This window comes from Geotrypetes seraphini, chromosome 9 (assembly GCF_902459505.1).
Source record: "Geotrypetes seraphini chromosome 9, aGeoSer1.1, whole genome shotgun sequence".
Lineage (NCBI taxonomy): Eukaryota > Metazoa > Chordata > Amphibia > Gymnophiona > Dermophiidae > Geotrypetes > Geotrypetes seraphini.
Genome location: NC_047092.1, coordinates 179,342,717 through 179,356,161, shown reverse-complemented (window position 1 = coordinate 179,356,161; position 13,445 = coordinate 179,342,717). Strand labels below are relative to the sequence as shown.

The following is a 13,445-nucleotide window of genomic DNA, read 5'->3' as shown; positions in this document are numbered from 1 at the left end:
CAGCGGAGAGGATACGCGGAGGAGTCCGTACCTCGGAGGGGTACTGCGCCCGAAAGCCGTTTCCGCGCGTGGCAGAGAGAGGCCGTAGTACCCGGGGGTTGCTTGTCAAAGGGCGCGCAAGAAGCGACCGAGCCTGGCTCCGCGCAGCCCTGTGGGCGGGGATGCGCGGGGGAGGAGGAGACCAGGCTGCGCACTGCGGCGGAACCTGTTCTGTCTCTTCTCACCTGCCCTTAGGCGGCTTCCCGGCTCAAGCCTGGCCTTAGGGGACTATACGTTAGAAGGAGAGACACGTTTTGCGCTCACCTTTATATCATTCTCGGACATCGTTATTTTTGCATTTGGTGAAATGCTTAAACGAATAGTAAATTAAATATATTTCAAATTATTGCTAATTAAGGGAAAGGGGGGAGAAAATGATTTGTTTTAAAATGTTTGTATGTGTAAAGTGCTTTTTCTGATTTGCTCTCCATAATTCATTGTAGTGCACTATTATTTAAAAAATCAATAAAAAGTTTAAAACTAACCTAATAGTATAAATCGATCAAATAGTTGCTGTATGAAAGCAAAGACCTTTCAGATCTCTGATTAATCCGAGTAAATTTCCTATAAGAACACATTTGTTTTTAAAAATTTGGGACCCTAATATACAAAACTTATCCTCCAAAGCAAGAAGTATGTTTCTTAATACTTTATATTAAATTTTAAGTTCTTGTAAACCGTGTCGAGCTCCATTCTCATGGAGATGATGCGGTATATAAACTTAAGGTTTAGATTAGATTAAGTAAATGTTTTTAATATTTTTATTTATTTGATATTTCATGTCACCTTTCATTCTAGGGTAGGGAGGGAAATAGGAATGATGATTTTAATATATGTTAAATTACTTGAAATATATTTATGTTTAAATTCATTTATTATAATAATAATATTTAAAAAATCAATCTAAAGTAATAAGGGGGATATAGGGGAAAAATAGATTAGATATCAAAAATATATTTTGGAGGAATGATAAAATATGTATGCAAATTTTTTATTATGAATTTAATTGTAATGAATATCTCTTTGTATCATTTTATTGTATATCTATTTGATTCCTTCAATAAAATGGTATAAATTAAAGGCAAAAAAAAAAGTTCAGGGTTTCTAGGGCAGAAACCTTTAGCGTTCCCCACTAAGGTCACTGGTGTCACTTTTATCTCAGGAAGCGCTTTTACTAATCAATATGATTTCCAAATGCTTGTGCATTCTCCCTGCAATGAATTTAGGGGCAAATGGATGAAGGGAGCCTCCCTCATTACACAATTATTTAGCCAGAGCCCCTTTTTAAAAATTAATACATAAATAATAGTCCTACAAATCGTAAAACACAACACATCATTACAGAATACATACTAAAAAAATGGAAGGCTAATTAAAAAATCATGCCATTACATACATTTTATTTTAATCTTTATTGATTTTCAAACTTTGAATATGATTAATTGAACATAAACACTGCATAAAACGCACTATTAAATACACAATTACTACATAAAATAATCATTTTCTCCCCCCCTCCTCCCAATTATTAATACAAGAAGACACATTATGTTAATACAATATTATAATTAAGTAATTTTAATCATCAAAATACATTTCCCTCCCCCCCCCGGATGTGTAAGGAAATCTGATAAAAAGAGAGATACATGACAATTCTTACGATGCAACAAATGCAGTCAGTGGGCACCACACCCTATTAAAAGCATTACTCAACCCTAAACATCCCGCATTCATTCTCTCCTACTTATAAGCGGTACAAACATTTGCCCACCAAAATGTGTAATTCAGTCTGTCATAGCTCTTCCAATTATGTGTAACCATTTGAATAGCTATTCCCGTCATGATGAAAAAAAGACGGCTTTAATATTTATCCAAAGAAGGCTTAACGTGTAAAAGCGTACCACAAATTATGGCTTCTTAATTTTTTTTGTTGTTACTTTGTTTTAAATTACAAGAAATGATTAGGGGAAAACCATAAGTAAGAGATGACACTCTTTGGCCAGAGCGGGGAGTATGTGGTCTGGATAGTGAGAGCCACAGGCTGTGGAACCTCACCAGAGCCTGTTACTCAGTGGCTTGGGGAGTCCTTTTATCAAGCTGCGCTAGCGCGTCGGACATTTCATCACGCGTTAATGCCTGCTCAATGCAGGCATTAGCGGCTAGTGCGGCAGGCGGTTTAACGCGCGTTAAACCCCTACCGCAGCTTGATAAAAGGACCCCTTGGTAAGGAATGGGGAGAAACTTTGGGCAGGTGCAACTGAAGACCTGTGGTGCCAAAGCATGCCAAGGCCATTTTTAGTGCAGTAGTAAAATGTCAGATTTTCAGGTTTTTGTATTCATGGTCACATGCTAATGTTGCGATTAGTGCATGCTAATCAATTACTGCACGGCAATGTAGTTTGCAGATAACTGCAGAAACACGCATGCTCTGTGCCCAGACAAGTCCCCTCCACAGTAAAAATGACCAATGTTTTAATGCATGGTGTGTGTGCTAACCTGGAACTTACCACAGGGGGCCTGAATGCACCCCACTATAAGGCCTTTTTAAGTTGCAGTAAGCTCATGGATTGGTAAAAGGACCCCTATAAAACTACACATTTATGCTGGGGTGGGAATGCTTTTTTCTGCTTTGGTTGTTTGACAGGGGCTACTGTTTTTTCCCCCCTTGGAGAGGGGTTTTGTGAAGTAAGAGGAGATCAGCAATGACATTCTTTGATAAAACCAGACAGGAGAGAGCTTCAGGGAGGTGTGAGAAGGAGCACAGGGGGGTTTGTAAAGTGGGATTTAGCTGATTTTCAGCACTAGCTGACTAAGGGCTGGATTCACTAAGCGGGCGACCGATTCACTAGAGTCCCCACGCAAATGATCTGATTGGACACACGCCCACAAGCGATCCAGGCGCATGCGCAGATCATCCTCTCTGCCTGGAGATGCGATCCGCGCATGCGCTTGAGGTCAAAACAAAAGGGGGGGGGGGTGGCTGCACTCTCTGGCCCAACGAGAATCATTTCACCTTTGCAGCCAGACTGAAACAACTAGCGGAACACGTCGTAGTGCAGCCCCGCGGATTAAAAACACGGGGTCGCAGCGAGCAGGGCACTTTTTGCACAAAGGAGATGTTTTTTATTTTGATGGTTTCAGGGCAGCACGGCTGGGATTTCAGGGCGGCAGAGAGCAAGACAGTCGGCAAGGACGTGAGCGACTGGTCCTCAGCAGTCGCTTCTTTTCGGATCGGCCAGCCCAGTCGGTGTTCCTTCGTTGGTTTAGGCCTTTTTTTACTAAGGTGCGCTAAGTGTTTTAGCGCACGCTAAATCAACGTGTGTGCTAACACGTCCATAGGATAACATGCACACATTAACATTTAGCATGTGATAAGCTAATATTTTTCGTGCACTAAAAAGCTTAGCGCACCTTAGTGAAACACTGCCTTCCTACTTATGCATGCATTGCTCCTCATTTACATGTGCTGATCAGATCGGACAGAAGGTCAGTGAATCGAGTTGGGGTTGGAAAAGGTTTGCAAACTGGTCAGGACACAATTGGTGAGCTTAGTAAATCTAGCCCTAAGGGGCCTATTTACTAAATATGACATGTTTACATTTACCACTTGTTAGGAGCAAATCCTGAAATGCAGTAAACGCAAAGGTCGTGCAGTTCTGGGAGATGAGTTAGCAAATTTCTTGCAGTAACACCCAGGGAACATACCAAGCAGGCTTGTCTATTGTCATTACTGTCCACACCCATTCCCCACCCATACCTTGTTCAATTCCTGTCCTGTAAGATCTGAAGTACTTAATACGTGATTTTTATTGTACTACAGGTTTTAGGTTTTTTTTACACACAGTAGCTGTTAGTGGTGGATTAAACTAAAAGTGATCTGCAGCTTCGCTTTGGACACTAGTCTCTATACTCCTTTTACTGACACCCTACTAGCGCTTGACCCAGAGCGTCTGCACGCACTGTGTCAACTATCAAGACAGACTCTTGATAAAGGCACTGCCAGTGTAGAGTCTTTGAGCTTTGTGGCATATCTACAAATAAAGTGACTTTTTGAACCATACAGTGTTCCCCTGCGAATTTACGGTTCACGGTTCAGGTCATTCACGGTATTTTCCGACCGTGAAGGGGAGGCAAGAGAGGGCAGCTGGAGTGCCAGCGAGTGAAGGAAATCACTCCCGGTATGCTCCGATCACCTGTTCCTGTACTAAAGTCGAGCCTCACCAATCAGGAGCTGCGTGTCAAAGCAGCTCCTGATTGGTGAGGCCCGACTTTAGTACAGGAAGAGGCGGTCGGAGCATACCGCGAGTGATTTCCTTCACTCGCCGGCGCTCCAGCTGCCCTCTCCTGCCTCCCCAGATGAAAAACCATATTTGCAGTTTTTCAATATTTGTGGGGGTTCCTGAAACGGAACCCCTGCGAATATCGGGGGAGTACTGTATACCCTTGGCTGACTATTTGACATCTTATGCTCACGACTCCTTCGTTGTGTTAAACTAAAAGTTATCATGGGTTAAATTAAGCCCGTTAACTTCTTAATGCATTTTAGTAACTATCCCGTTGTTGCCCAAGGCTGAGCAGCTTCTCTGCAGCTAGATTTTAGCCAGCTTGACCTAAACTAGGGTTACCATATGGCTCCAGAAAAAGGAGGACAGATTAAGATATCTGGGTTTTACTTCCATTGCTTTCAATGAAAGTAAAACACGGATATCTCAATCTGTCCTCTCTTTTTTTCTGGAGCCAAATGTAAACCCTAATGTAAACTGATTTTCAGTTCATAATCAAGCTGGCTAGCTGAGTATTTTTACTGGGCAAAGCGTGGCCATAGATCAAGTGATCAACACCCTCTTGAAAATTTCCCACTATATATTTTCTGGGACCCCACAGAAACCTTTTCTGGGACCCCACAGGCAACTGTTTTTTCAAGATATCTGTACTGAATATGCCTGAGATAAATTTGCATATGTTGAGTCTGCCATGCATACAGATTGATCTCATGTACACGTATTCGCTGTGCTAGGGGATTAAAAACCGCAAATACTGAAAAACTGCAAATAACTTTTTAATATGTTATTCGCTGTTTTCTATTAAAAACCATTGTGAATATGGTGAAACCGTGAATAACATGGCGGGAGACCTGGCCTGTTTCTGAAGGAGAGGCAAAAGATGGTGAATAAAGTGCTGGGAGTCAGCGATTTCTCTATGCGAGCTGATGTAATTTGGGGGGAGGAGCCAGTGAGCTAAAAAACGTGAATAATCGAAACCGCGAATACGGAGGGAGAAGTGTATATTTATTATAGATATTCTGAAAACCTGTCTGGTCTGGGGTTCCTAGGACAGGTTTGGAAAGAGCTGGGTTTAATGATGCATATTTAGGAAACCTCTCCTATATACTAAAGGAAATTGTTTCTTATCTGCTTATTTTTTTAATGGAAAATGTAAAAGAGAAAAAAAAAACTTGTTTCGACTGTAAAAGTGTTGTTAAAATAAAGGAGAGGCGTATTTTATGTTTCAGGGCAATCGCAGAAGTGAAGGTTTTTGTGGTCTTGCACTGGCTATAGGAATGTTGTCGCTCAGGATGCCTCGGCCCGTTCCCCATTTCTCAGTGAAATCTCTGAAGCTACATGAAAGAAGAAATGTTGGAAGGTAGGGCAATCAATCGAAGGAGATTTGTGAGTGGCGCCACATAATCCTTTGTTATAAAGGGTTTTGTATTATAGAACAGTGTTCTTCAACCTTTTTACACCTATGGACCGGCAGAAATAAAATAATTATTTTGTGGACCAGCATCAGTCCGCGGATTGGCGGTTGAAGAACACTGGGCTAAGTCGTGGGCCAGACCCCGCCCATCTCTACCCAATCTCCACCCCAGACCCCGCCCCCATAATAGTACTAATTATAACACTATTTTTTCCATTCCTTTTTCATAGATACACACAATATAATCTTATTAACAACACATAATGGTTAACCACAAAATTAAACTACACAAAGCACACTGACAGCAGATGTAAATTCTCAAAATTGACATAATTCAATCACTGAATTTAAAAATAAAATCATTCCCCCTACCTTTGTTGTCTCCCTCCCTCCATGCTATGCCTTACCTTCTGTCCTGCTCCCGCCTGGCCATTTTATGCCGCCCCCGGTGTTATCTTCAGGCCGGCTCCCTCTTCCTCACTGATGCAGTGCACAAAGCTGTGGGCAGTGGCTCCTTGCGCGTCCCGCGCCTCATCTAGAAGCCTTCCCTCTGACATTGCAACATCAGAGAGAAGGCTTCCGGTTCAGGCATAGGACGCACATAGGAGCCACCGCCCGTGGCTTTGTGCACTGAATCAGTGAGGAAGAAGGAGTTGGCTCGAAGATAACACCTCATTGATCACACCGTGGACCGGTGGTTGAAGAACACTTTTGGGTCTGATGCATATGCCGGCCCTGTGGACCGGCAGGAAATTTCTGTGGACCGGTACCGGTCCATGGACCAGTGGTTGAAGAGCACTGTTATAGAACACATTTCCAGCAGAAGAGAGCAAAGCTAATCTATGTAGCCAGCGTTCAATGCTAAGGGCTCCTTTTACAAAGTTGTTCTAAGTGTTTTAGCGAGAGCTAACCACGCGCTAAACGCTAATGTGCGCATGTTAGTCAATGGATGCGTTAGCGGGTAGTGCGCGCGTATATTTAGCGTGCGCTGAATGCACGCTAAAACACATAGCACACCTTAGTAAAACAGGGGGTTAGTATCAAATTGGTTTCTGTAACAGTGAAATTGACCCTCTAGGTCACCTGGGAATGGCTGGTTATAGTTCATTGCTTGATTAGATTTACACATTTTGTTTTGGTTTTAAATTTTTTATTCATTTTCATACATCCACAAGTGTAACATAGAAATTTAAAACGATCACATAAAACATACACTTGAATTCCTTTCATGTATCACTAAATACAATATATTATTCTGTATTTATAAACAATAATACCTAAAATATCTGTATTACCTAATATGTATAATAATTGTTGTTAAAATTTAAACCCTTCTTTTCCCTCCCCTCCCAATACACATAACAATTATAATAAAAATAATGACAAATATTTTATGAGATAAATTAAATAAAATGAAACCCACCCCCCTCCCTTCTTAATAAGATTTTTATTATGGGAAAATGATTTCATTCATTACAGAAATCTGCTAATGGTCCCCAGATCTTCTGAAACTTGCCAAAATAACCTCTCTGTGTTGCTAATGCACGCTCCATTTTATATTTATGGCATACGGAATTCCACCAGAAGTTATAGTTTAACCTATTATAATTTTTCCAGTTATATGTAATATAGTTATATGAGATGGTTTTAGATTTACACATTTTGCAGGTGTAGAAATTCTGCATTTGCTGAAGAGCCGCAAAATGGATCAAGGTGTCGGTTCCACACTTCACAGAGATTATCTGCGTCACAGCTTTTCAGGCAGAGTAGGACACCAAAATGAGGAATGTTTAAATTACGTAGATGAACAGTGGATCAGCCAACTTGAGCTGCTTCATAGTTTTGCTTTTTTATTTCTAATTTTCTAACTTACCGGTACTTCCTGTGCCTTTTTTATCACTCCTTCAATGAATTGTTTGTTGTGACTAGATAACCGCTTCAACTTACCGTATTTTTCGCTCCATAAGACACTTTTTCCTCCAAAAAAGTGGGCGGAAATAAGGGTGCAACTTATGAAGCAAATATACACAAAAACCCCGGCGGTACCTTTAAATTTTGGAGGTCGGTGGACGGCTGCCTGCTGCTTGTCAGGGCCTGTGGCTCACAAGCGCGCTAATGCCTGGGCCCGGACACTTCCCTAATTGGGCCGGTCGCTGGTGCTTCACAGGGCTGCTGCCTGCTGATTACCAGCATGTCGGGGCCAGTGGTGCACAAGCGCGCTGCCGCGTGGGCGGGCACCACTTCTGAACGGCTGTCTCAGTAGAACTGAGCAGTCATTCAGAAGTGGCACCCACCCATGCAACAGCGTGCTTGTGCGCCGCAGGCCCCAACAAGCAGCAGGCAGCCGTCCACAGACCTCCAACATTTAAAGGTACCGCTGGGGGGGCGCTGGGATGGAATTTAATGGTGCTGGGGGGGTATGTAAAAATGATTGATTGGGGGGTGCTGGGTTAGAATTTAAAGGTGTCGGGTATATATTAGTATACAATTTAGTTCAGAATGTTTTTTTTTCTTGTTTTCCTTCTCTAAATCTGGGGTGCGTCTTATGGTGAGGTGCATCTTATGGAGTGAAAAATACGGTAACTCCAATTTATTTTCCCCTCTTTTACAAAGGCGCGCTAAATCAACGCATGCACTAACCACTAATGCATCCATAGGATAACATGCATACGTCAGCATTTAGCGTGCGCACCTTTGTAAAAGAGGGGCATGTGTCCAGGTTTCTCCGGACAAAAATCTGGTAACCCTACCTATGATGGGAGCCTCAGTCTGCTCTCTAAAAGTGAATTGAAATGCCTTGCTCAGCTAAGATTCTTCAGGCTCTTATATCCAGACAGATTCAGGCTACAAAAGAGGGCTATTTAGGAAATGCTTTTGTAAAACAGAGGAGTTTTTATGAGGGTTAATTCTGACTGTACTATGGAAGCTCAAATATGCAAAACTGTTGGCCTAAAACAGTTGGAAAAGAAAATAATCTAATAAAATTAAATAAGCTCTAAATTGTTGGATTAAATTGAAATGAGCATGTGTTGATAAAAACAGAAGCTCTAAATGACTGAATTTTGGATAGAGTTCAGAAAGCAGTCTCCACAAACATCTTTGACCATGTGTGTGCATGTGTTTACTTTCCATTACAGACCTCTGGAAAGGTTTTGTTTACCCATCGTGACCTTTATTGGCAGGCGCTGTTATGCACGTCAGATAGAGCAGGTGAGTAGCAACATGTGACTGCCCTTGAAAAGTCAACAGCCTGTACAAAGCCAAGAGGTGAGGCTTCTGATGAGACTGGACTCGACCTAGTTCAGATCTTCCATTCCCTGCACAAAAAATTTTGAAGTCTCTCAAAGCACATTTATTGATCACAAAACACTTCAATGTGAAGACTCTGCCCACCTGAAGACCTCAGGAGTCACTTCATTGGCTTCCCATCTGTTTCCGAATACAATTCAAACTCCTCTTACTGACCTACAAATGCACTCACTCAGCTGCCCTTCACTATTTCTCTTCACTTATCTCCCCCTATGAGCTCTGCTGAGCTGGTAAGTCCCTGCTATCAGTGCCCTTCTCTTCAGCTGCCAACTCCGGACGCCATCCCTTTTGCCTTGCTGCACCATATGGTTGGAACAAGCTACCCAAATCCCTTCGGCGGGCTCCGTCTCTGGCAGTGTTCAAGGTCCAGTTAAAAGCCCACCTCTTTGAGAGTGCTTTCAACTCCTAACTCCTCTCTCTCTCTGGGTTATGCATTTCCACCCCTAGATCTTATGTCTGTTTATCCAAGTTAGATTGTAAGCTCTTCTGAGCAGGGACCATCTATAAATGTCAAAATATATGTTATTATTTACATTTATATTCAGGTACTCAATTTATAAAATTTCTCTTTTCCTGCAGTGCTGAATGTACATCAAAATATTGAAGCAAACATCTTTTTGTTTAGAGCGAAAATGTTGTCACTTTAATATATCTTTGCTTTCTGCCCTATTCCAAACTCAGACTTCTCTTGCACATGTACAATAAGACAAGAGGATGCAGGGGTTTTGGTTTCTCTCGGTCAATTCCGATTTCTATTAGTTTCCCACTCAAGTTTGGAATTCTCTGAATGCTGCAGAAGTGTAAGAATTCTCAGGTTTACCACCTTCCCTAAAATCTGTCTTCTTTGTCCAGCTGACAGAGTTAATGACTACTACTACTTATCACTTATAGCACTGAAAGGCATATGCAGCACTGTACAAATGCCTGAAAATCTACAAACCAAACAGAGCACTGAGATCAGAGAATGGAATGCACTTGGACGTACGAGAGAGAGATGAAATCAGATATGCTGTCACCAGAAAGTCATGCTTTTCAGCTGCAGCTCTGGTGCTGTGGATCGAGTTGTCTGGAGTGATACGGTTTTATAATCATGTACCGCTGTTTAGAAAGTTTCTTAAGACACATTTTTTTGTCTTAGCATTTAGTTGATTCTAACAATTTATATATATGTGGGACGGTCCAGTATGTTCTCGATGAAGAAAGAAAATAAGGTTGACTGCTGGGTTTTTTTCCCATTTTTATTACATGTAGGTCTTGTAATGTATACCCTAGAGGAAAGGAGAGACAGGGGAGATATGATTCAGACGTTCAAATACTTGAAGGGTATTAACGTAGAACAAAATCTTTTCCAGAGAAAGGAAAATGGTAAAACCAGAGGACATAATTTGAGGTTGAGGGGTGGTAGATTCAGGGGCAATGTTAGGAAATTCTACTTTACGGAGAGGGTGGTGGATGCCTGGAATACGCTCCCGAGAGAGGTGGTGGAGAGGAAAACTGTGACGGAGTTCAAAGAAGCGTGGGATGAACAGAGAGGATTTAGAATCAGAAAATAATATTAAATATTGAACTAGGCCAGTTACTGGGCAGACTTGCACGGTCTGTGTCTGTGTATGGCCGTTTGGTGGAGGATGGGCAGGAGGGCTGGGAGGGTGTAGATGGGCTGGAGTAAGTCTTAACAGAGATTTCGGCAGTTGGAACTCAAGCACAGTACCAGGTAAAGCTTTGGATTCTTGCCCAGAAATAGCTAAGAAGAAAAATTTAAAAAAAATATATAAATTGAATCAGGTTGGGCAGACTGGATGGACCATTCGGGTCTTTATCTGCCGTCATCTACTATGTTACTATGTAATGTGATGTAAAGTGTTTGTAAAATTTGGAATATAGCTGTGTATGTTTACCTGTAAGACATTTACCCCTCTTTTACAAGGGTGCGCTAAATGCTAACGCGTGCATGTTATCCTAGCATTTAGCGTGTAATTAGCACGCGCTAAAAAGCATAGCGCATCTTAGGCTCTCTCTTACAAAAGTGCACTAAGTGTTTTAGCGCATGTTTAACGTGTGCTAAATCAACACGTCCACTAACGCGTCCATAGGATAACATACACGCATTAGCGTTTAGCGCGTGATTAGCCTGTGTTAATATTTACCGGGCGCTAAAAAGCATAGCACACCTTAATAAAAGAGGGGGTTAGGATTTAAGGGGGTTATAAATTTTTTTAAATCTCCATAAAATTTTATTTCCGGCAGTGCTGACTGAACATATAGGACTGATGAAGAGAGCTACATTATGAAGCAACTACATTAGATTTTTTAAATTATATGTGGAACATCCTGCAGAAAATTTACTCCCTTGTCTTTATAATCTACTAACAGCATGCCTTTTTTTTTTTCTTTATGCAGATTGAAAGCAAAAGTGTGTTAATTACAGGCTGTGACTCTGGATTTGGGTTCTCCATTGCCAAGCACCTGCATGCCAAAGGTTTTACTGTGTTTGCGGGCTGTCTGCTTAAGGCAAGGACCAGCAGAGAACAATCTCAGTGTATTGACTTCGATGACTATTCTCTGCTAACTGAATATGGAGAGTGATGCATGGGGTCTTTTTACTACTGTGTAGAGAAGGACAGGGATATTGAGATCCCTACTACTGTGTGATAAGCTATTTTTGCATATACTGTGTGTGTACTGCAAACTAGTGCAGCACCCCACAAACTTTTCAGCTGGAAAGCACACTAAACGCGGTGCCCCGGCTGGAAGGCACCCGGAAGTGTGCAGACTTGGCCGCGATTAAGTCATATGCATGCGCGGAGGCCCATCTGGCCGTGACCCTGAACCCGTTACTTCAGTGGGGGATCCTGGAGGAGGGGAGAGAGGCCGATGAGGAGAAGAGTCATTGGCGCTGGCCGGCTGCCTACAGGACGCACCTCTCACCGTGAGAGTCACGTCCTGTAAGCAGTCAGCCAGCGCCGGCGTTTCTCCTCCTTACTGGCATCTCGTCAGGGCACACCTGGAATCTGCTGTGGCACACGCTTCTCTAGTGCATGGTAAAGTACAAAGTCTGCATGGTAAATGTAAGGAGTGTGTCCAGTATCCGCCCTGCAAATACCGTCAATTACCACACAGGAATTGTGTTCCATTCAGTTCTAGCAGAGCAAAGCAAAAGGAACAGAAACCCCACGTAAAAAGAGAGAACCCTTCTTCTGATCTGATCTGAAGAAGGGTTACCTTCGAAAGCTTATCATAAAATGCATTGAGTTAGTCCAATAAAAAAGGTATCACTTTATTGCCTTTGGTTTTTCTTTTATTTCTTTATATTACCCCCCAAAATTGAAAGCCCAATTCTTTCTTTAAACCAGGGGTGTCAAAGTCCCTCCTCAAGGGCTGCAATCCAGTCAGGTTTTCAGGATTTCCCCAATGAATATGCATGAGATCTATTTGCATGCACTGCTTTCAATGCATATTCATTGGGGAAATCCTGAAAACCCGAGTGGATTGCGGCCCTCGAAGAAGGACTTTGACACCTCTGCTTTAAACGTTAGAGAGTTTTTGGATATTGGTCATGGAGCTGAAATTATATCTTGGATTCACTTGTTCTGGTCACTTCCATCACCTCTACAGGACAAAGGCGACAGTGGAGTGAAAGAGCTGGAGAGCCTAAAAAGTGACCGTATGAAGACTGTCCAGCTGAACGTCTGCAATGAAGAAGAGGTGACCCGAGCACAGGAATTCATCAGGACAAATTTGAACGACCCTGAGAAAGGTGGGGATGTTTTCCCATTTATTAAGTTTTAATGCAATTTCTAGAAATGAAGTCCATACTGGTGAAACTGAGAGGAGGAGTCTTCTTATTTTTAAGATCTGTTTTTGCAACCGTATGATGTCAGATTACAGATGAGGCAACTACATTTTTGGAAGAAGGAAAGCCACACAAAATAAGAACCACTAGAAATTATGAAGGAAAGGAATAGTGACAATGATATGATATAACGGTGAGCAGAATGCCATCTGCCACTGACTTGGGTGCATTTCTCCCTGCCAGCTCTTAGTTTATCTAAGCAGCTTCAGCAAAATTCATGTCTCCATTTTAACAGGGAGGGAAGCGAGATGAGTCGTGAGACAGTGCTACCCCACACCCAAGAAGAAGCAGTTCGGGAAAATCTGCCACCTACTGCGATGTAAATATGTGACAGGTTGGTGGAGGGTGTAAAAGGGGCTGGTGAATAGAAATCAAGTGGAAACCCATGGAGGATTTCACAAACGGAAAGCAAGCAGCATTTCTAGTACAATAGGAATAACAATCTTGTATGAGGAAAGACTGAAAAGGTTAGGGCTCTTCAGCTTGGAAAAGAGACGGCAGAAGGGAGATATGATTGAAGGCTACAAAATCCTGAGTGGAGTAGAAC

At 42.2% G+C, this 13,445-nt stretch overlaps 1 protein-coding gene across 4 annotated transcripts in view; it reads left to right on the top strand.

Moving 5' to 3' along the window:
* Positions 1–13,445, top strand: part of BDH1 (3-hydroxybutyrate dehydrogenase 1) — a 34,208-nt gene that overhangs the window by 460 nt on the left and 20,303 nt on the right. For 2 of the 4 annotated variants that reach the window (XM_033958299.1, XM_033958300.1), the window contains exons 2-5: positions 5,552–5,682; positions 8,874–8,946; positions 11,446–11,556; positions 12,661–12,802. In XM_033958299.1, coding sequence (XP_033814190.1) covers positions 5,600–5,682; positions 8,874–8,946; positions 11,446–11,556; positions 12,661–12,802 — 409 coding nt within the window. In that variant the 5' untranslated portion in view covers positions 5,552–5,599. Of the gene's footprint in view, positions 1–331; positions 362–3,274; positions 3,526–5,551; positions 5,683–8,873; positions 8,947–11,445; positions 11,557–12,660; positions 12,803–13,445 lie in introns of those variants that run through there. The other 2 variants (XM_033958298.1, XM_033958297.1) reach the window with 2 other exon arrangements.